The sequence below is a fragment of the Gobius niger genome (assembly GCF_951799975.1).
Source record: "Gobius niger genome assembly, chromosome: 3".
In the NCBI taxonomy this organism is placed as follows: Eukaryota; Metazoa; Chordata; class Actinopteri; order Gobiiformes; family Gobiidae; genus Gobius; species Gobius niger.
This window is the reverse complement of record NC_136854.1, coordinates 10,727,652-10,750,776: the sequence shown is the minus strand read 5'-3', so window position 1 is coordinate 10,750,776 and position 23,125 is coordinate 10,727,652. Positions and strand designations below refer to the sequence as shown.

The following is a 23,125-nucleotide window of genomic DNA, read 5'->3' as shown; positions in this document are numbered from 1 at the left end:
ATATGCACCTTAAACTGACCAACTAGCATGTGTTTTTTTAATACTGTCACCACTTTTGGCACCATTAAGAAAAATAACTGGACCCTAAACCCTTATGCCAGTTTTGTTTCATGCGGATAGATACAGACGGCATCGCTGGACTTGCCCATATATGGTCATGTTTGAAAACAGTTAAGGGGGAAAACAATTTGGAGAAAAATCTAAACTTTCTCTAATTATTCAAAAACTACTTTAGCAAATACTGAATTATGAATATAGTTTTCTACTAAAGAAAGAAATAAAGACATGGAGAGGAGCAAAGTGGTTCAGCAGCCCATAAATGCATAAAAAAACATAGAATGCTAACATGGTGCTTCATGCTAGCATCGTGCTAAAGCTAACAGCTAGCTAGTGCTAGCTACAACTGCCGTTTCTTCACTTCAACTGAACAATCTGCTGTGAGAAAATATCCATATAGGCCCGATTTAGACTTGACTTTATTTATGTGTGATAAAGAAGTTCATGTTCCACCAAAAGAAAAAAAAGAGTGGAAAAAGAGTGGTGCGCACTGAATGGGTGCTGCTGCCGGATGCTCTCTCATCGAATGCAATTTCTCCATCTGTGAGATCAATAAAGTATCATCTTATCTTATCTTAAAAAATGGCTAAAAAGAATTGGGTTTCAAAGATTCTATTTTCCCCCTTGATGAAGCCACGCCCCCTTCTATGACAAGATGCCGTCTTTACCTATAGGCACAATAATGCGTGAGACATTGGCCAAAACCAAGACAAGTACAATCTGTGTTTTGATGGTTACCATAGTTACCATCATAGAATTCTTAACTGTCCCCCACATGTCGTGATGTAACTGTGAACTCAACAATCGACTTCTTGCTTCAGCCCCACAAATGTGCTAAAGTGATATTGTTTGCAAGCCCACCAAACCAAACTGAACTAAAATGAGTTTACAAAACACTGGTCATTAAAACTTGCCATATCTCTTTTACGAGTGTGGGAGGGTTCAAAGCTCAGAAGGTTTTTTTTTTTTTATATAACTGAGAATACCACAGCCCTGTGCCTGTGGTCTGCACATGTCCAAGAGCAGCGGCGGTGGTGGCAGTGCAGGGAACATTTTTCGGAAGGATGTCCAAGGATAAAGAAGTGGCGTGCGAGCTGCAGGAGCACGCGCAGGAGCGGGGCCCCACCGTCACCTTCCACCGCCTGCACTACAGCGTCCAGGACTCCAGGTTCTGCCTCAGAAACGGCCCGGAGAAGTACATCCTCAAAGATGTCAGGTAAGACCGGCAAGAATCCACTGTACCGATTATTCTCGCCCAAACCGTGGTCGAAAGGAAGTGTTAATGAAATGTAAGCGTGTATGTGATAACAACTATATCGACTTAAGTTAATACAATTTAACAGAAGAAAATTGTGTGTCGTTGAGTTTTTGTTGTGTTATAAAGGGCATGTCAATACATACAAGCCGGTATTACTGAGCTTCTGTCAAACAATTCTGCGACATGGAGGCAATTTGAGTACCAACACTGTAGGTCGAGACCAACGAAACATCCGGGATTACTGACAAACAAATCAAACAAACCCCCCCACATATTTGTGTTTGATGAAGATACAAAGCCACTACACTAAAAAAAAGACAACTTTGCATATATAGGACGTATAGGATTTTATCATTAAAAGCTTATGTGAGTTTTATGAAGAGGAGCAAGCAAGCACAATGGAGCGATGGTATGAATATTTTTCTCGTCTTGTTGGTTTTTATATAAAAGTCGGTTTCAGTGGCATCAAGTGGATGTCAAATTAAATGCTTTATCGCTATATTTTCCTGCCTTAAAAGAATGTTCCAGGATTTTTGACATAGGGCCTCATTTCCTAGTGTCGCTGATTTCTGAGATATTTTTTTTTGTAATTCATGCAGAGTTACGTGGCGCTAGGCTTGTGCTAGGCTAGCGCATTTCTATGGTATCAGCTAGCCTGCATTAAAAACAGTCTGACCCGCTCCACAGAGCACCTGAGGCAAATCACTTATAACACCAGACTAACCATATAAATGTCTGTGTCGATAGAATAATTTTGGAATATAACTGACCTTGCATCACATGAATTACCACATTTTGAGGGACTATTTTCTAGCAGATCACTCCGCCGCCGCATAGCTTGTACAATCACGAAGCTGATGCTGCTCAAATATAAGGTATTTTAAATGCAAAATGGTTAAAGTTAGACATTTAGATGGTATTATATGGTATATGATTTGCCTCAGGTGCTCTGTGGAGCGGGTCAGACTGTTTTTAATGCAGGCTAGCTGATACCATAGAAATACGCTAGCCTTGCACTAGCCTAGCGCCACGAAACTCTTCAAATATAAGAACTGCTTGAATTACAAAAAAAAATGTCTCCAGAAATCAGCAACACTCTGAATAACTAGGAAATGAGGCCCTGTGTCAAAAATCCTGAAATATCCCTTTAATATATCAAACTTTTAAACGATTTGTCATCGTGACACCCAATCGTGATTGTTTCATCTTCAAAAGTGTGCTTCATCTGGAGCAGTTGTAGTAGTTTATTTTCATTATGAACGTTTCGATCTTAGGTCACATGTTTTCCACAGATCTTATACACTATACAATAAGAAAAACGTGTACATTAGGAATTTAAGTACTAAATGATGATTTTCTAGATTCAATCGGTTCACTGCACTAATTTGAAGTATTTTGAATTTTGGTTCAAATTTTATCATAGACGTGCAGTTGTTCCGATTCAAACAGGAACAGAAGAATTTCACTGCAGATTCGACTGTTTTGATAATGTCATCACAATGTTCTAAAATTCTTTTGCTTAACTTGAATTTCCGTGATACTCTTGCGAGAGTTTGTTGTTTCGTTTTTTGCTCCAGTCACTTTAGAAAGGCCAATTCGACAGCAACTATGACACTTTTTGTTACACATTCTTATTTACTACAGTTTCCACTTTCAAATGAATGCAAGATTAGGGCATTTGGTTAAAATCTCAAATGATGGAATGATGATAACTCCAAGTGTTAAAGAAGATAACAACAGTTCATTGTCAAAGGTGGGTCTGATATGGGCCAGATTAGACATTTCTTGGACATTTTCCATGGAAATTAATAGGACTTTCAGAAACTACCTTTAGGAAAATTGAAGATCATGTTTTGTGTTTGACGTGACTATATGGGGCCTCACACAAAAAATAAAATTAGAAAAAAGTTGCCATTAAAAAAATTATGAAATTGCTGGAAATACCCTTTGCAACTCTAACCGGGAAACAAAGAAATCGTCATTTTTCCCACATTATTATTTTATTATGTTCATATTGTCATAAAATGTGGTCTGATCTTTATTAAATCACAAGATTGAGTAAACAGTGTCTGCTTAAACTAATGCCACCCAAACATTTACATTTGATCATATTTTTATTGGCCATAACATGTAAACATTCACAGGACAGAGAGGAATAAGTGAGTACACCCTCAGATTCAACGCTGGTGAGGTCAGGCCACCGCATCTCAATGGGGTTTAGGTCAGGACTTTGACTGAGCCATTCCAGAAGACACAGTTTATCCTTCTGAAACCATTCTGAAGTGGTTTTGTGCTTTGGGTCAATGTCTTGCAAAAATATCTTGTGAATTCATTTTTCTATTGATGATATCACGTTGCCCATGCCCTGAGGCAGCAAAACAGCCCCACACCATGATCTCCTGCACCAGACTTCACAAGGTGTTGATGTTGATGCGCTTTTCCCATTTATGCAGAAATGTGTAAAATTCCGAAGGGTTCATACTTTTTCCTCACTGTATAAACAACACATTATAGCCATGTGGTAAAGGTCCTAGGGCGGCTGTGGCTAAGCCGTTAGTAAAATAATAATGATGATAATAATGCATTGGTTTTATATAGCGCTTTTCTGGACACTCAAAGACGCTTTACATTGCACTATTTGTTCACTCCATACTCGGTGGTGGTAAGCTGCTATTGTAGCCACAGCTGTCCAGGGGTAGACTGACTGAAGCGAGGCAACCAGTCTGCGCCATCGGCCCCTCCGACCACCACCAACCACTCACTCACTACATTCGCTAGGCAAGTCCTGCCAGGTCCTTCCCTGCTTAGCTTCCAAGGCCTGACGGGATCGGGCAGAGCAAAGGCGGTATGGCCGTATTATTCATCAGGCTATACAGTCCTGTTGGGCTTTTCCCAGCTCATTATTATAATTCATTTATTGAAAAAAAAAAAAGAATCTCAGTAGTATTTGTTTACCCGCCGTGGGAGCTGAATTTCGGCCCACGACCCAAACAAAGTGTTTCCCAACCAGAGGTACGGGGACCCCTGGGGCTATTTGAGCAGTTAGCAGCCGGTGCTTGGAATTATTACAAATTAAAAAAAGAGAGTGAAACTGAGTAGAATTTTAATATTAAGTTCATTTTAATGATGTTTTTCAGTTAAAGGTTTGATTTTGTGAGTATTTTAGCTTCATTTTGACAAAACACGCTATAAAATACTGAATGATCATAGTTTACTTGGTCACTCTGGAACAATATTGGCAAGATCAGAGTATAACTGAAGGACTTAAGGGGTCCGCGAGACAAGAAAGGTTGGGAACCACTGGTCTACGAGACAACATCTGCACTAATAGATGAACTTAGCACATTTTTCCATCTCTGAATAACAAAGTTTTTACAGAACTTAAACCTTTTGAAACTGACATTAATCAGGAACAGGAAGTGCGTAGTATATAGGACAAGAAACCCCTGTATTATCCTTTCTGTGTTTTCTCCCAGTGGGATCATGAGGCCGGGGATGAACGCGATCATGGGCGCGACGGGCAGCGGCAAAACCTCGTAAGGCGCACGTGCACGACACCAACCACAGCACAGCACGCTATCTGACACGTGTGGCGGACTTCGGCCCCGCCTCTGATAACGCCTCTGTGTGTGTGTGTGTGGGTCTTATCAGGCTGCTGGACGTGATCGCCGGCAGGAAGGACCCCCGGGGGCTGAAGGAGGGCCAGGTGCTGGTTGACGGGCGGGTCGTGACCTCTGAGCTCCGGCTCAGCTCCGCCTACGTGGTCCAGGTACGAGGTCTGCAGAGTAAGCTGGACGTGAGGGATGTAATTTGTTGCTTCAGGCACAAAGGGGGGACACTGAGCAGCTGAACCCCACTTAGTACTATTTAATATTATAATTATACTGTAAAGTTCATATTTTACATTATATTTTCTCCAGTTCAGCATTACCCAAATCTAAAAGCCTCTTGACTGTAGCTTACAGACTATAATGCATCATGCCTCAATGCGTCTCGTGACTTTTTTGTTGTCTTGTCGCCGCATTTTTGTCACAGTTTTGTCACAATTTGCCACATTTTGTCTGGTTTTCATATTTTTTTTTGTCTTGTTTTTGTGGCTTTTTAATTGTTTCATTGTAGCTTTTCCGGCATGTTTTTGTTGCACTTTTGTTGCTTCTGTGTAGCTTTTTTGGTGCATTTATGTGGCCTTTTTTTTAATACTTTTTCATCACTTCTCAATCTTGTTTTTATCACTTGTTTGTTGTGTTTTTGTCCCTTGTTTATTGTGTTTTTGTCGCTTGATTATTGTGTTTTTGTCGCTCGTTTGTTGTGTTTTTGTCGCTTGTTTATTGTGTTTTTGTCGCTTGATTATTGTGTTTTTGTCGCTCGTTTGTTGTGTTTTTGTCGCTTGTTTATTGTGTTTTTGTCCCTTGTTTATTGTGTTTTGTCCCTTGTTTATTGCGTTTTAATCACTTGTTTATTGCGTTTTAATCACTTGTTTATTGTGTTTTTGTCGCTTGTTTGTTGTGTTTTTGTCGCTTGATTGTTGCTTTTTTTGGTCACTTTTTTGCTGCATTTTCATCCTCGTTTTCTTCTACGCTGTTTTCAGGAAGCTTTTTGATTTGGGTAAAGCCAAACGGGAGTAAAATCTGTCCGGTTAGGAGATTAAAAATGTTCTACTGTTTTTATTTAGTCATATTTCGGATTATTCTTAGATCAAAAGTATGCAGATGTAGACTGAGTATAAAATATCACGTGCATTTCCATAGTTCATTCAACACAAGCCAAACCTATTGTAAACATTAACATATATTTTAAGACTCATATGAGTGAATCATGAGTTAGGACTAATGCGGCGCACGTTTAACCAGGCTGAATAATGAGTGATACTATTTGTATTCACGACCAGTGTGGAGCCGTTCACCCATGACCCTTGACAGAAGGTCCTCTTTTTTCCAATCAACAAAGCAACTGAATCTTCTTGGCCGTGAACGAAAGCTTCATATATATGTAACTACAGTTCTAAGGTGGTGCATGTCTGGAGCGGAGGGAGCTGCGCTGGAGAAAGAGGAAGGAGGAGGTGACCAGTGCAGGACACCACGCTCTGAAACTTGCTGCTCAGGTCGGCCCACAGCGGCTCAGGACAAGTCTCTTTCTTTTCTTTTCTTTTCTTTTCTTTTCTTTTCTTTTCTTTTCTTTTCTTTTCTTTTCTTTTCTTTTCTTTTCTTTTCTTTTCTTTTCTTTTCTTTTCTTTTCTTTTCTTTTCATTTCTTTTCTTTTCATGTCTTTTCTTTTCTGTTCTTTTCTTTATCTATGCTTTCATTCACTCCACACAGCTACAGAACGACGTTTTTGACATCAGGTGATGATGATTGGGGCAGTTCAGAGCTCCTTCAATAATTCCCACATTACTGTAGATTTGATGTGTTTTGTGACCTGTGTGCTGAAGGACGACATTTTGATGGGGACCCTGAGCGTGAGAGAGAACCTCCTGTTCAGCGCTAACCTCCGCCTGGACCCCCGGCAGCACACGGACAAAGAGAAGCAGAGCCGCGTGGACGCCATCATACAGGACCTGGGCTTGACTGACTGTGCGTACACCAAGGTGAGGCCGACGCCAGGCTTTTCTCATCAAAATCAGACGCCAGTGCTTATAAAAGATGATCCATGACATTTGCGCTGCAGATCGGCACAGAGTTCCTGCGCGGCGTGTCCGGCGGCGAGAGGAAGCGCTGCAGTATCGGGATGGAGCTGATCACCTCTCCCTCGCTGCTGTTTCTGGACGAGCCCACCACCGGCCTGGACTCCAACACGGCCAACAGCATCATCAGCCTGCTGCACAAGTACGACACATGCGCAAAAACCAGAGGCGCTGTCGACTTCATTTAAACAGCACTGGTTCAATTGTGCGGTCAGTTATTTTCAGTAGAAACGGATGAAACATGGTACATTTGGTTAGAGCAGGGGCGCCCAAACTTTTTGTCTCTGAGGGCCAAACATGGTGAAGTTAGCGTGAAACACATATAACTGCAAATAATACTAGTTACTTTATTTTCTTTTTTGGTATACATTTGCATTTAATTCTATCTATGCAAATAACATGCTACAAATGTTTCCTTAAAGTGGGGGTAATATGCTTTTTTCTATAGCACACTACAATGATGACCAAACAGAAGGTTTGGTCTGTAAATGCAGTAAATTAGAATAACTGCCTTGTATGAAATTGCTCTCTCAAAATGGCTGTAGTGAATGTCTTGAAATAGGCCTCTGTCTCTTTAAGAACCTCTGACCCTTTCCGACACGCCCCCTCCACACTCTGTCTGTGGCATCAGTGGGGAGGGGGTTCTGCTGAGGAGCAGTGGTTGGTTACTCGGCTGGTGACGAAAGCTCGGAGGCGTCTCCAGGAGGTGGGGGCGTTCCTAGGAGGACTCAGGCAAACCTATCCCTAAAATGGCCGCCATCAGAGTTTTTACAGATTACTCAAAAATACGTGAATGTGCCAAGGCAACACTTCAGGCATGTTTTTAATGAGGTAATGACATAATAACATGATGTAAAGCTTGAAAAAGTCTATTTTGCATAATACCCCCCTTTTAACTTTGCGAAAGGAGTGAAACAGCGCCCCCAATTTGACGCTGGTGGCCAAAAAGTGTACTGCATCCATATTTGCCATTGATAATGAATGGGAAAGAGTTAGTATTAACCAGATGCGGCGCAAAAGTAGGTCACTCTCTGGCGGGCCAAACTAATTGTTCCGGCGGGCCAAATTTGACCCGCGGGCCCCACTTTGGGCACCCCTGCTGTAGAGCATAAATTCCAGAGTACCATATTTTCCAGACTATAAGTCGCACTTTTTTTCGTAGTTTGGCTGGGGGTGCATCTTATACTACGGAGCGACTAATATGTGATTTAAAAAAATAATAATAATTAAATTCAAATATATAATTTTGCCACTAGAGGGCACTGTAGGCTAATCGAGCAGCAGAAAGAAAGTTAGGAGTGAGCGAGAAAGTAGGTCACTCTCTGGCCGGCCAACCTAATTGCCCCACATTGGGCACCCCTGGGTTAGAGCGTACTGGTGTATAGAGAATCCACAAGGTTTCCTCAAGTAAGAGTGACGTTACTTTAAAATTATTTTTAGTGCAAGTTAGAAGTAGTGACCCAAATACCTGACCAAAAAACATACACAAAGGGTCAAACAATCTAATTTATTTATAATTTATCACTTTAATTTGAACTCTTTTGTAATTGGATGGTGGTTCATTGCTTTCTCTTTCCAGTCTGTCGCGCCGAGGCAAGACGGTCATCTTCTCCATCCACCAGCCCCGCTACTCCATCTTCAGGCAGTTCGACCACCTGACGCTCATGCACAAGGGGGAGGTGGTGTACGCGGGGGCGGTGGAGCGAGCGCTCGACTACTTCACCGACCTGGGTACGGCACGGCGGGCGTCAACCTTGTGGCTCTCAGGGTTTGTTTGCTTAGCGTCTGTGTCATCTTCCAGGGTACCAAATCGAGGCCTTCAACAACCCAGCAGATTTCTTCATGGACGTCACAAACGGAGAGGCCAAGTCAGCGCTGGCGCCCTTTAACACGGGTAAGTGTCTTTTTCTTTGTTTGAGTTGAGATTTTACTGATTGGATAATTTTCCTGAGACACAGACTGATCTTAGGAAATTTACAATGTGCTGACAATGCAACAAAAGTTACAATCAGTTTTCTTTCAAATTAGGCATTAACTCTGTTGTTCTCCAGTCAAGAAGCTTTAGAATTTGGGTGCCCTCTAGTGGCAAAATTATATGTTTGAATTTTTTTTAAAAGAAAAAAAAAACACACATTAGTCGCTCAGGAGTATAAGACGCACCCCCTGCCAAACTACGAAAAAAAGTGCGATTTACAGTCCGGAAAATACGGTACTCTGGAATTTATGCTCTACAGGGCAGGGGCCGGATTAAATCATCTCGCGGGCCAGATCCGGCCATATGTTTGACACCCCTGGGCTAGATGCAAGTTGGTCATTTTATGCTCACTACTGCCACCTCAGGTCTTACGTGTAACTGCAGTTTCTTTATTAAGCTCGTGCATGACGGCACTTCAGACCCAAATTAACACCTTTTTGAGTGACAGTGCAGGATTTTAAAGGCAGTTGTGGTGAACAGGTCTGGGCTCAAAGGTCTGGCTGGAACATGTAGGGGGAGGAAAACACATAATTTTACTGTATAGTCCCTTTGAATGTAAATAAAGTGATAACTCTGACAGAGACCCATTTTCTGTAAGTCAGGGATCATTCATTCATTTATTCACTCATTAATTGAAGAAAAAGGGGTGCAATGCACACACTTCATCAAATCATAAACAATATGTTAAAAAAAATAAAAAAAATAAACAAAGGTAAAAAATTGCATATGTGGTAATGGTGATTTATCGCAGATCATTTTTGTTCAATGTATCGATTATCGCGGTATCGGCGCATTGCAAGGTTATTATGGCATGTGCCCATGGAGAACTACACTCTTTTAGTAGCTGTTAGCATGGTTGTTTTCTTTCTGAAACAAATCTAGCCACAGCCTCCTCCTTGCCTTTCACTCCTCAGAGGAAGGTCACACTTTCCTGGCCCCCACGTTCCGTCAGTCCCAGCCGTGCAGAACCGTGCTGGAGGAGTTGGAGCGAGTGGACAGTGGCCTCGCGTCAGGGAGCAAAAGGCCAGACAAGATCGTGAACTACCCCACATCGTTCCTCTACCAGGTCTGGAAACTGCTACTGTACTTACTGAATAGTGCTGATCTTTGTGGGAACAAAACATTCATACATAACCGGCTCAAATGTCACAAACGTGTCTCGGTCAAGACTTGGTGACACGTGAATCGCCTTTTCTTTTGTAACATGTTGAGTTTATGAAATGTTATGGCCTCTTACACAAGGCCATTTTTTCATTGGGTTTGTGTCTGTAATTGGAGATGATCACACGCCTCGTTTTATGATGAATTATGAGACTTTACGATGTTGGATCATTTGATGTCCAGCTGTTATGTAACATTTGGCTGACCGCTGTGTGAACCTCTTTATACCTGCAGCGTCATAATAAACGCTGTAGACATACAAACATTGACAATGAGATTCAAGCTAGTTATTGATTAGACACACAGTGGTTCAGGAAGTCACCTGCCTTTGGCGTCTGGACACTGGTAGTGGTGAAGAAGAAGAAGAGATGGGGAGGCTAAGACAGTAAATAAAGCTTCATTTCCACATGCTGGTTGAGACTGTCATTTAGGCTTCCAGTACAGTACCTTTATAATATTTAGAAACAACTCAACCCGAACTAACACAATGCCATATTATTTATCCACCTTATTCCTACGCCCCATGAGCCTTTGCGTGAAGTATGGGAGGGATTTCCAGAATGACTGGGACCGCTGTTTGTTTGCATGGAGACCGTTCGCTCTAATCCACTTTTTATTGGCTTTAGCTGCTCACAATAAACTTATGACTGAAAATTACAGTCGAAGAGTTTTCTGACCCATGGGCGTGATGTTTCAGGATGGCCAAGCTGTCTCCACTTAACCCCTAATTCTAATTCCCAGATCTTTCACAAAGACTTTACTCAGGTGTGGTGCTTTAGGCTTAGAGAGCAGATTGTTTTTTGTCTTTTTGTTTCATGTTGATTGGTCAAATATCCGCAGAGGATTAAAACTGAGCTACAGTCGGTTTATGAGCCTCATTACATGCGCTGCAATTACACGGAAACACGCCATGTCTGTAGTTTAATCAGGTCAAAGATTTTACACAAAAACCATCAGAAAAAAGTTGGTATGCTCTTTCCATAACTCTGTTATATTGGCAAGTCATGCGAGAGGAGAGCAGCGTCTGTTGCTTTGTCTCACTCGGGGAAATGATGGATTTATTCTGATTTTTAGAGATAGAGAGAGAGAGAGATGATACTTTATTGATCTCACAGATGGAGAAATTGCATTCGATGAGAGAGCATCCGGCAGCAGCACCCATTCAGTGCGCACCACTCTTTTTTAGGTATAAAATAAATAAATCAATTGCATTAAAGCAGTACTAAGTAACGTGTTTACCTTAATAAACCCTTTTCGTAGTCCCCGTGGGGGTAATACAAGTGTTTATGGGATGATTGGAGGGTCTTTCATCTCCCCCTGGTGTCTCTGGCCAGAAAACCATGTTTGCAACTTGACTGCCACCGGTGCGGAGCAAGCAATACACACTAATGAAATCACGAAGAAGAAGCTAACATGCTAACGGGCAAAGCTAACTGCGGGCTAACGGCACTTTAAACAGTATTTACAGCCAAGTTTGAGTGAAAAAAAATATTTCCATTGTATAATTGGATGCACAGTAACCCTCTCTCCCTTCGCCTTTCCTGTCTACTCTCCAAGACAATTAATAAGCTAAAAAATCGTAACTTGCTACTACACCTGCAGTTGCGCTTATGGCCTCTAGGGGGAAGAGTTACTTAGTACTGCTTTAATATGTTGAGTCATCAAACATGAGCAGGTCATTCATGTGTGTTAACAGTGTTTACCTTCGAGGGCTTTCATCTTAAGAGAGTCACTGTTGACATGTTCAAAATTGTCCTAAAAATGTCACAGTGTAAGCCCAGCTTTAGTCCAGGAGCAACGTTCTCTGGCTTTGAATTCAACCACAATGTTCCCAAGCTGCGCAAGGTCATGTTTTGAAAGGTTATGGGGCTGATACATCTAGAAATGTTGAAATAAACTGCTATGTGAAACGAAAGGTCGCCACTGGAAACCACTAGAAATTATACCCATATTGTCCCCATAATCGTTTCTACATGAGTGACCCCAGGATTAAGGTGAAAAACAAGGTATTAGGTATTATCTGGAGGTCAAGCAGGTTTTCGCGATGGTGGGACAAGCGTCTTTGTTGAGAACATCACTATCAGATGAAGGAGGATGTCGGTAGAAGCTCCATGAAGCTAGTTTTTGGCGATCGTATTTGTAGAGTCTGCACCAATACAGTCGCCACACAAGGGGCGCTACGATTGGCCATTCACAAACTATCATCCTGTTGTCAAATGTAACTTTCAATCCAGCAAATAAACCTGTATGTATCCCATATCTGTTAGCTTACCTTAGTTTTGGCCGTGTGGAGGTGAAAACCTAAATTGCCTCCCTCTTTGGCAACATCTGCAGTAATCTAAGAGAAGAACAGGAAGAATTGAAGGGGGGCAAGCAGAGACGGGGCATCTGGTTGGCGAGAAGCCTCCTTAAGACTAGTGTTTAAGTACCACTCTTACATTTTTTGACTAAAAGAGTGAGAACAGGGTCCTGAGGATAGAAGCGAAATATCCCCAACTCAATCAAACCAGTCCTATTGACAACCTGTCTGTCTGTGTGTGTAACAGATGAGAGTGGTGTGTGCTCGCACCTTGCTGAACCTCCTGAGGAACCCCCAGACCTCGTACGCCCAGCTGGCTCTCAACATCTTCTTCGCCGTCTTGGTCGGGCTCATCTACTTCCAGATGCCCCTGTACATGCCCCAAGCTCTCCAGAACAGGTACACGCATGGGCTCACCGGCCAATACCAGGGTTCGACCGACTGAGAATCATACAAGTGGATCTTCAGCCGTTGAGTTCTCACTTAGTCCTGAACATCGACTGGTAAAGCGCTCCAGTTTGTATCTCCAGGATATTGTGTATATTAATCATTTGACTCGGCAACTGCCATTCGGTGTTCATCATGGCACCGTTGATTTATTTGCATGACGTCGGCTTAAAACGGTGGCTTTTATTTTGTATTAACCATGGTTACTTTCCCCTGCGAAAAGCCAAAGTCCAAGCCACAATGTGATGCTTAACCAGTTATCTGCCATCTTAGGGTTCTTTGGTTTAAAGGGGCTAGAGGCAAGTTAGCCATTTTATGCTCACTACTGCCACCTCAGGTCATACGTGTAACTGCACCTTCTTTATTAAGTTTGTGCATGACGGCAATTCGGACCGAAGTAACACAGTTTTTAGTGACAGTGCAGGATTTTAGAGGCAGTTGTGGTGAACAGGTCTGGGCTTATTCTACATATTAGGACATTGTTGTAACATAGGGGGAGGAAAATACTTAATTTTAACATTTTTAAACTCTGTATAGTCCCTTTAAGGTTAGCGATTATGCATATCCAATTCTCAAAGCGTATTTACAGGAGAGCTTAATGACTTATGACTTGCATGACCTTTGCTGTTCCTAACCCTTATCATAATCCTAAACCTAACAAGTGAATTTCTCCATTGTGAGATCAATAAAGGATTATCTTATCTCTTAACTTAGGGTTTGGAACAGCAAATGTGATGTAAGTTGTGTTTCACTCACACAGATCTTAAACATAGTTTTAGAAACTATGGGATCACACTGGCATATAGGCATTAAGCTCTCCAGTCAATTCGCTTTGAGATTTGGATATGAATAATTGCTAGCTCTAATCCTACAGTGGCAGGTAACAGGTTAAAGGAACAGGACATCATTTTTCCATACTGAGATAAGTTCTTTCCTGAGATTAGACGAGTTTGATACGTACCTGACTGGTCTTTGTGTGTGGAAGAGCGTGGTCGCTTCCTACTTCACCCCTGTTTGGAGCTATAGGAATATGTTGGGAGAGGCCACATGCTAACAACATTTTTGGTTGTTGCGTGACTGAGACCAGACAGGTACAGTACGTATCAACTCGTCTAAGCTCAAGTAAGAAGACATCTCAGTATGGAAAAACGGTAGTTTGTTCCTTTGAAAGAGCAGTTCTTACTAATCAAGTGTGGTTTATACAGTAAGTAAGGCCAGTCAAGTTTATTTGTAGATTACAATTCGTACATAAGCAATTCGAAGCGCTTTACAGTTACATCAAATTACAAGATTCAGATAACATAAATTCTTAAAGCCACACCGTGTAGAATTTTACCCCAAAAAAACAATTGAAATACAAGCATTTATTTTATGACAGATATTTTCATCAATGAAAAATACCTCATAAATGTACAAACAAACATGTGCTTTTGCTGTGAGAGGCTCAGCTCTCCTAAGACATGACTATAACTTTACCAGGAGTGGGTACGTCTCCAACTCGTTGCCATGGAGATGTCGAGTACAGTCAGCAGAATTTCAGATTTAAACAGGTTAAGTTCTTATCCAAATCCATTCTTTGATCACCCACTGCAGTAATAGCATTTTTTGTGTGGAGCTGGTCATTGGGAGACGATTTTGCCCTGATGGCAACAGCATAGTCCAAAATGTTACACGGTGTACCTTTAAAATATCAACATAATCATTAATGAATTACTTTAAAAGTGAAAAGTGCAGATGAAATTTTAGTGCCATATGCTAAGCTGGAAAGAACTGCCTGGATTGTGGGCAGATTTTACTCAGCTCATACTTCACAAGATGCAAGAACTTCTTGTTCTTGCACCCCGAGTTGCAGAACAAAATGAAGTCACTTTTGCCTTGTAGACATGGAAACGTTTTGTAACTGATGACAGTTCCAGGGCAACAAGGCAAAAGTGACTTCACTTTGTTCTGCAACTCAGGGTGCAAGAACAAGAAGTTCTTGCATCTTGTGAAGTATGAATGAGCCTCTAACTAAAGGACTATTGTACTCACTGATTAGTTAGCTAACCAACTAACTAACGGCCAAACTAACCCACCGATTAACTACCTAACTAACCAACTAACTAACTAACCAGCCAACTAACTCACTACTGACAGAGGTGGAGCCTTCTTCTTCCTCATCATCAACATGGTGTTTGGAAACCTGTCGGCGGTGGAGCTTTTCATCAATGAGAGGGCCATCTTCATGTGAGTAGACGCCGCTCTCGCCCGTCGCTCAGTCACTTTTGATGTAAATGTAAATCACCTGGATCCATCCTTCGCCGCAGTCACGAGAACTCCAGCGGCTACTATCGCACCTCCGTCTACTTCCTGTCCAAGATCTTTGCCGACCTCTTCCCGAACCGCATCATCCCCATCTTCGTCTTCTCCGCGATCGCCTACTACATGATGGGTACGTGTGCGCAGAACCCATGTGGTCAGTACTTGATGTCATTACTTGAGTAAAAGTACAGACACTTTTGTCCAAATATTACTCCAAGTCAACTTTATAGTATTTGTATTGGCTGTGAACTGAATCAGTTGAAATAAGTGTTGTGAATAATAACATTGGGGCTTAAAAAATTCACAATTTCACGAAGGGGACAAACCTTCTTCCTTGCCATGACACATTGGCATTGACAGTACAGTCTGCACAGCGCCGCCTACTGTTCTGGAGTGTGCATTATAAGGCTGAAAATTAAACAAATGCTACCAATTTACAGCCTTGATAGAAATGTAGGGGAGTGCTGTTTGTATCTGTTCAAAAGCAGGACCGTCTGGAACTTTGCTCACAACAAAAGATTTTCATCAATCCAATCACAGGCTGCGGGGGCGGGACTTCTTCGCCAAAACTCGGAAGATGCCACCGCACTCCTCAACCAAAACAAACAAGATGTCACACGGAGATGCCAGTAGAGTATTTGATACTGCTCTTAGTTCAGTTTTATATAACATCCATGTCTAAAATTGAGCAATGTGCAGCCTCACAAGACTTCCTGCTGAAAAGGGACATGTTCTTGGTGTTTTGACGGTGTTACACGCTCTTTCTTATTACTATCAGAATAAGGTGTAGAGCAGGGGCAGGTAAGTTTGCTCGGTGGAGGGCCGGTTTTCTTCATCGTCAAAGGACCAAGGGCCAAACCCTCCAACCGAAGCAATTGAAGAAAAGCATCACTTTCTACATATGGCAGTCGTGTACATCATATACACTGGAAATTACTAAAATCACTTGAATAAAGGTTTTTTTGTGTTAAATTTGAGTCGGTTTGAACTAATCTAGATTATCAGATAAAAAAACATCAATGCCAATAGAACCAATAGAAATCCCACTGGAAATCAGACAAATCCACATTTAGTGTAAAACATATTTATTTCTCACTTATTAATTATAAAAAATAATCTGAATTAAGGAAAAACTTGTGCTAACCCATTGGCAAGAATAGGCTTTATCGGCTCTAAGGTCAGACCAAATTCCCTCAAACTTTAGATTTAATCTCTTAATTCAAGTAGATTTAAGTAATTTCTCAGTATTCTTTTAGGATTATGGCCTAAAAGGGTGCTCTGCTAAGACATTTTAAGGAATTGACAGTATTTCTCACATTTCTAGACTACTTTAACAGGCATTTGATCTATGATTTGTGTCATAATATTTCTCAAAATCATCTTGAGGGTCAGAGTTTGATGATGGAGGGCCGGTTTTGGCCCCCGGGCCTGACGTTGCCTACCCCTGGTGTAGAGGCTTCACATCTTCTTTAAGAGTATTTTTGTTCCGTTAAAGACGTGCAAGGACGTGGAAACAACTGCTGCATATTTGTGTTGAGCTGTTGGAATTCTTCTGTAACGACAAACCCAAGTCCACTAATCTTTCAAAAGGTGCTTTTTCTCACCACGACTACAATTATGAAGTTGAACCGAGTTGCCAATGACTCCTTGTATCTACATTTTGCCGATTCATCTGATCCAAGGTCACACGTCTTGGTCAAGAAAAGGGTTTATTCTGGCTGGACAGGCTAGTGCAGTTGTGTGGCTACATGTTGTTCCTACACGGGACTTTCACACTGCGAGAGAGTGCTAACTATTTTTGCCAGTATTTGCGAACTATTTGCCAAGCTTGTCACTGGTCTGTTCCAGGTCTGAAGCCCGACTTTGAGGCCTTCCTGTGCTTTGCCCTGAACATGTCTCTGGTCAGTCTGGCGGGGGTAGGCCTGGCCTTTCTAGTCTCGGCCAGCGTGTCGTCCTTTGCCATGGCCAACATCCTCATCGCCCTGCCGTTTGTCTTCATGATGGTGAGACTGACACACGTGAGTTTGGCAGTTGAACTGTTTCATGGACATGTTTTTCCGTCGGTAGGTCTTTGGCGGCTTCCTGGTGGATCTCAACTACATGCTGAACTGGCTCGCGTGGCTCAAATGGCTCAGTATCTTCAATTACGGACTCAATGTAAGAGAACCAATGCTTATCAAAAATGTATTATAGCGTTGGTATTTTATCGACTATATCTTAAAGGGGGGGTATTATGCAAAATCGACTTTTTCAAGCTTTACATCATGTTATTAAGTCATTCCCTCATTAAAAACATGCCTGAAGTGTTGCCTTTGCACATTCACAGATTTTCGAGTAATCTGTAAAAACTCTGATGGCGGCCATTTTAGGGATAAAACGCCTGATTCCTTCAGGAAACGCCCTCGACCTCCAGGATACGCCTCCGACCTTTCGTCACCAGCCGAGTAACCAACCACTGCCCCTCAGCAGAACCCCCTCCCCGCAGTGTCTAGCCCTAAGACGTAAACAGAGTCATCATGGAGGTTTAGCTTCATGTGTTGTGAACCGGAGCCACAACAGACTTTTACAAAGACACACATCAGTGTTTCTGTTACCTAAACACCCAGGATTAAAACCGGTGACAAGAACGCTTATTTCAGCGGCTGGTTCTGCGCTGGGAATATAGGGCATTGATGATGCACAGAGCCTCCGGAGAAAGCTAATGCTAAGCTAAACCTCGAGTCATCACGTGAAAACGAGAGATATGCACACATAAAGTCAATAAAACCACCACACACATAAAGAACCGTTTAACAATGATCACACACGGAGCCAGGCTTGTTGATTTGGACGTTTATTGCTCACATTTCATCTACAATGGGTCATAGCCGAGTGGCTTTCGCCCGGAGCTAACAAGCTAGCCGCGACAAGCTAACGGGAAAATTCACTGAATACAAGCAGCATATTATGCACTAAAAACGTCACTAAAACAGGCAACTGCTTGAAGCAGCCTTTATGATGATCACACACTGAGCCGGGCTTGTTGATTTCGTAGTTTATTGCTCACATTTCATCTACAGTGAGTCGTAGCCGAGTGGTTTTCTCCCGGAGCTAACAAGCTAGCCGCGATAAGCTAACGGGAAAATTCACTGAATACAAGCAGCATATTATGCATTGAAAACGTCACTAAAACAGGCAACTGCTTGAAGCAGCCTTTATGATGATCACACACTAAGCCGGGCTTGTTGATTTTGCAGTTTATTGCTCACATTTCATCTACAGTGAGTCGTAGCCGAGTGGTTTTCTCCCGGAGCTAAGGCACTATTAGCCGCGACAAGCTAACAACCTTCACCTTCACAACATTCATTGAAAACAGGCAGCATATTATGCACAAATAATGTCAATAAAGCAGCAACTACTCGAAGCAGCCTTTACGATGATCACACAATGAGCCTGGCTTTACACATTTGTGGTTTATTGCAGACTTTTCATCAACAATGAGCTGTAGTCGATTATAACAAGCTAACGGGGTAACCTCGAAAAACCATTGTCCACCTGCACAGATAATGTCCGTCTTTTGAATCGTATGGGCTCCTGCAGATCCTGGTGTAGTCCATGGGGGTATAGTTAGAGATCCATAGGGCATGGCAGATGCAAAGAGATAACCTCCAAACAGCAGTTATTTTTCAGGCAAGAGCCTCTTCCAAGCGTCCGGTGTGGAAGGTTCGTCTCCAAATAATATCCTGTGTGGCCATTGTTCACAGTGATAAACAGTAGCTCCTTTCCAACAATAAAAATTAAAATGCACCAATCGTAGTTTCAATACTGTTGAGACAACGAGCGCAGTGTTGTTGTGATGCCACAGACAGCGTGTGGAGGGGGCGTGTCGGAAAGGGTCAGAGGTTCTTAAAGAGACAGAGGCCTATTTCAAGCCATTTGCTAACGCCATTTTGAAAGAGCAATTTTATATAAGGCAGTTATTCTAATTTACCGCATTGACAGACCAACAGAAGGTTTCGTCATCATTGTAGTGTGATATAGACTGGTGCTATGTGGCTGAAAAAAGCATAATACCCCCTCTTTAATGGGTGGCCACCTGTTTGGGGTCGCAATCTAGTTTTAACACATTGAGGCTGCGCTGTTTTTGGGATTTAGCTGTTGATTTGTAGCACCACAGCATATTCTATGTTATAGGCTTTGGACACATGCTATGGCTCATTTGAAAGACAAGGCTCTAAGCTCTCCGTAGGTGGAAACGGTTTAATTCTACATGCCTCGGTTTTCAAGTCAATTTTCAAGGATGTTTCTCAGCCGTCCTTGGACCGATTTTGACCATTTAAAAACTCAGAGAAACGTTAAAATCTCAACTGTTTACGTTTTTGGCATGGTAGTGCAGCGGTTAGCACCTCTGCTTCACAGCTAGAAGGTCCCGGGTTCGATTCCACCAGGACGGGGCCTTTCTGTGTGGAGTTTGCATGTTCTCCCCGTGTCTGTGTAGGTTTCCTCCGGGTACTCCGGTTTCCCCTACCACTAAAAACATGTACAATAGGTGAATCCTCCAGCCAGGTGATTCTGACCATCAGCCTGGCTCCACATCATGGAGATGGGTCCCCGGGCGCGGCACTGCCGTCGACCACTGCTCCTTACGGGTTGCCCCAGCGGCATCGAAGGATGGGTCAAATGCAGAGAACAAATTTCCCTACGGGGACAATAAAGTATACAAACAAACAAACAAAGACATTATATTCCTGAGAGGAATAACATAAACTTTCTGCCACTACTCCAACACTACAACAGCTGTATTATGATTATATGTTTCTACTCAATAAAGATACAGAGACATGAAGAGCAGCAAAGTGGTTCAACAGCCCATAAATACTTAAATGACGGAGAATACTAACTGTAATTCTAATGCTAGCTTCATGCTATATATTGTTATTATTATTGTGTCAGCGAATTGTCCTTTGTGTCAGTCAAAAGTGAATGAGAAACTAGACCGATTGCTTTATTTGGAAGGGCAGGGTCTCACGATCTACGGGCACTGTTTTTGGAATCGACTACTAAACCCGTCCATACGTTGAGCTCTCCTGACACACACTGTGCAAAACCACCTTTTAACCCGCCGATGTATTTTTGTTTGATGGGCAAAGATAACCTGAGCTCAGAATGTCATTGCCAACACGTGGTGTCATTGGGTTTCTGACTGACTCACTCTCACCGGTTTGTCCCTCGCAGGCTGCCTTCATCAATGAATTTCAAGGACAGATCTTCTACACCAACAGCACAGGAGGGCCGTAAGTAGTTTGTTTCTTGTTTTGGCACTTGCTTAGAGAAATGATAATGCATCTCTTGTTGAGATAAAATTAGAAAGCATCTAACACCAATCCATTGCTTTTCGTGGTGAGTTAAGGGAGACGTATTATGCACAATGGCCTTTTGTGAGCTTCTAAACTGGCTATGGTGGTTTCCCTGTGTAGTTAGGACTTGGAGCGGTCTTATGAGCGATTCACGCCTGTCTGGGGAACCTGCCCTGCCTTTGTGTGTTCTGGGCTCTGGATATTTCCCTTTGCAGACATCGACCCTCTCTTACGGCAACGTTACGCACTTGTGTTTTCATTTTACAAGAACGAAGCTTAAGCCACATGGATCATTTGCATAAGGCCTGCTGTGAACGAACAGATGCTAATACAGCTGCCTGCGTGAACTAAAGGACAGGATGTGGTGAATATCAGTAATCAACGTCATTTCCTGGTTGTTCCCTCCGCTGGGTCAGGAAGGTTCAGATTGTCCTGACGCAGAAGGAGCAGCTGAAGCTCCTGTTCCTAACAACAAAAAGATCCTCAAGGTCGACCTCATGGCGTCGGCTTCAAAGGTTGAGAAAAAAGAGAAGAGAGAAGGAGAAAGGATCTATCTTGCCACTTTCTAGATGCAGCCATACTCTTGCACTGCTCACTAAGAAAACAAACTTACTTAGAGCTTTTAAGTTTGGTGAGATGAGTTCTTACCAAAATGCTATTATTTGTGCATGTTTTTTAACTGACATGCTTCGTAAGGACCAGTGTTGGGTAGTAACTGAATTCATGTATGTAGAATATGTATCCAGAATAGTCATGTTGAGTTTCTGTTTTCCGGTTCAGTTACTCATTTGAGGGTATTTAGAATATCAAAGAATACATTACATTTCAGCTTCATATTACACAACAGTAATAAAGAAACTTTTAAATCTGTTAATCATCAGTGATCTGTCTCTTCTCCCAAAACACAAATACATAAAGTTGTTTTAAGTCAATATTGCTTCTTGCAATGTTTTAAGTATTATATAATGTTGTATGTGTGTTATATGATCACAGAGAGGTGAAATCAATATAAAACATTTAGAAGAAGTTCTCGATCTTCATTAACCGGCATGAACATGGCCCCACAGCGCCCTCTGTCAGTCAATTCCATAGCAATCTGGAGCATTTTCTCCCAAAGGCACTCTAAATGCAAACTAACAGGGACCGCCCCGGACTGAACAAACCGGTCTCATGTGGCGCTCCCATAGAAGAACTGATTATGTGTGTGTGTCTGTGTGGCAGGATCAAGGGGGAGACATTCCTCGACCTCAAACAGTTGGACTACTCCACTTGGGGGTACTGGCAGAACGAAGTAGCCCTGATGGGGATCATTCTGGTCTGCATGGTCTTCGCCTACGTACAACTGCGACGGATCAACCGCTGGAAGTGATGCAACTGTTTTTTACTCTTTGTTTTGTCCTATTTATTTGAAAAGGCTTAATAAATTATCTAGTGTCGAATCTCTAGACTTGTTATCTCTGTTGTGTGCGGCCATATTTTTAGCTAAAGACGAAACTTACTGAGTGGGGGCATTTTCATTTTTTATCAAACGTCCCGGCACTCCTACGCGTTTTTTCCCACTTTGTCGGAGTGGTGACACTTTTATCTTTTGTGCAATGTTTGCCAACGTTGCCATTCCGACACACAAGATAATTATTTAAGAAATGTGGGCCTACTAGAACTTACCCTAACCTTACCTTACCACCAAACCTTAAAGGGACTAGATGCAAGTTTGTCATTTTATACTCACTACCGCCACCTCAGGTCTTAAGCGTAACTGCAGTCTCTATGTTAAAGGAATAGGCCACCGTTTTTACATACTGAGATATGTTCTTACCTTAGCTTTGAGGAGTTCTTCAGGACCTGTCTGGTCTTCCCCCGTGTCTTCAGTCACGTAAACACAGCGCAGACGGCGTTAGCATTTAGCCTCTAAATTAAACAATGTGGATTTTCTAAGCAGATAAAAGGGGGACTATATTGTAAGGCGTAATAATACCAGGAGTAATTTGGCATCCGCACAGTAAAGTGAAGATTACTGCGCAGTAAAGTGAAGATTACTGCGCGGATTTCAAACTACTCCTGGTATTATTACGCCTTACAATATAGTTCCCCCTTTTATCCGCTTAGAAAATCCACATTGTTTAATTTTGTGTAATTATAGTTTGTAGTGTAACACTTCACGTAACCATATTTAAATAGGGAAAACGTGGAAGAGCTTGGTAGCTTCTATCTTGACCAGTTTTGGAGCTATAGAGGAGAGAGGGAGAGGTTAAATGCTAACGCCGTCTGCGCTGTGTTTACCTATTGAAGGCACGGGTGAAGATCAGACAGGTCCTAAAGAACTTGTCAAAGCTAAGGTAAGAACATATCTCAGTATGTAAAAACGGTGGCCTATTCCTTTAAGCTCGTGCATGACGGCACGTCAGACCCGAATTAATAACTTTTTGAGTGACACAGGATTTTAGAGGCAGCTGTGGTGAACAGGTCTGAGCTCATTCTATTAGGACATGGTTGGAACATGTAGGGGGAGGTAAATACTTTATTTTAACATTTTTAAATTCTGTATAGTCCCTTTAAGGATAGTGGAGCTTACAAACTGAACAGGCTACACTCAAAACTATTGCTGGAATAG

At 42.2% G+C, this 23,125-nt stretch overlaps 1 protein-coding gene across 1 annotated transcript; it reads left to right on the top strand.

Annotated features, from left to right (window-relative positions):
• Nucleotides 1-1,121: 1,121 nt before the first annotated feature.
• Nucleotides 1,122-21,885, top strand: abcg2b (ATP-binding cassette, sub-family G (WHITE), member 2b; the record flags this gene model as incomplete). The annotated part of the gene is made up of 15 exons (XM_079553627.1): nucleotides 1,122-1,273; nucleotides 4,792-4,851; nucleotides 4,967-5,084; nucleotides 6,744-6,899; nucleotides 6,980-7,137; nucleotides 8,575-8,726; nucleotides 8,797-8,889; nucleotides 9,885-10,036; nucleotides 12,678-12,829; nucleotides 15,014-15,103; nucleotides 15,184-15,308; nucleotides 17,027-17,181; nucleotides 17,246-17,335; nucleotides 20,393-20,451; nucleotides 21,736-21,885. 15 exons carry the CDS (start codon nucleotides 1,122-1,124, stop codon nucleotides 21,881-21,883), a joined length of 1,860 nt encoding a protein of 619 aa, XP_079409753.1. The 3' UTR covers nucleotides 21,884-21,885.
• Between the last annotated feature and the right edge of the window lie 1,240 nt (nucleotides 21,886-23,125).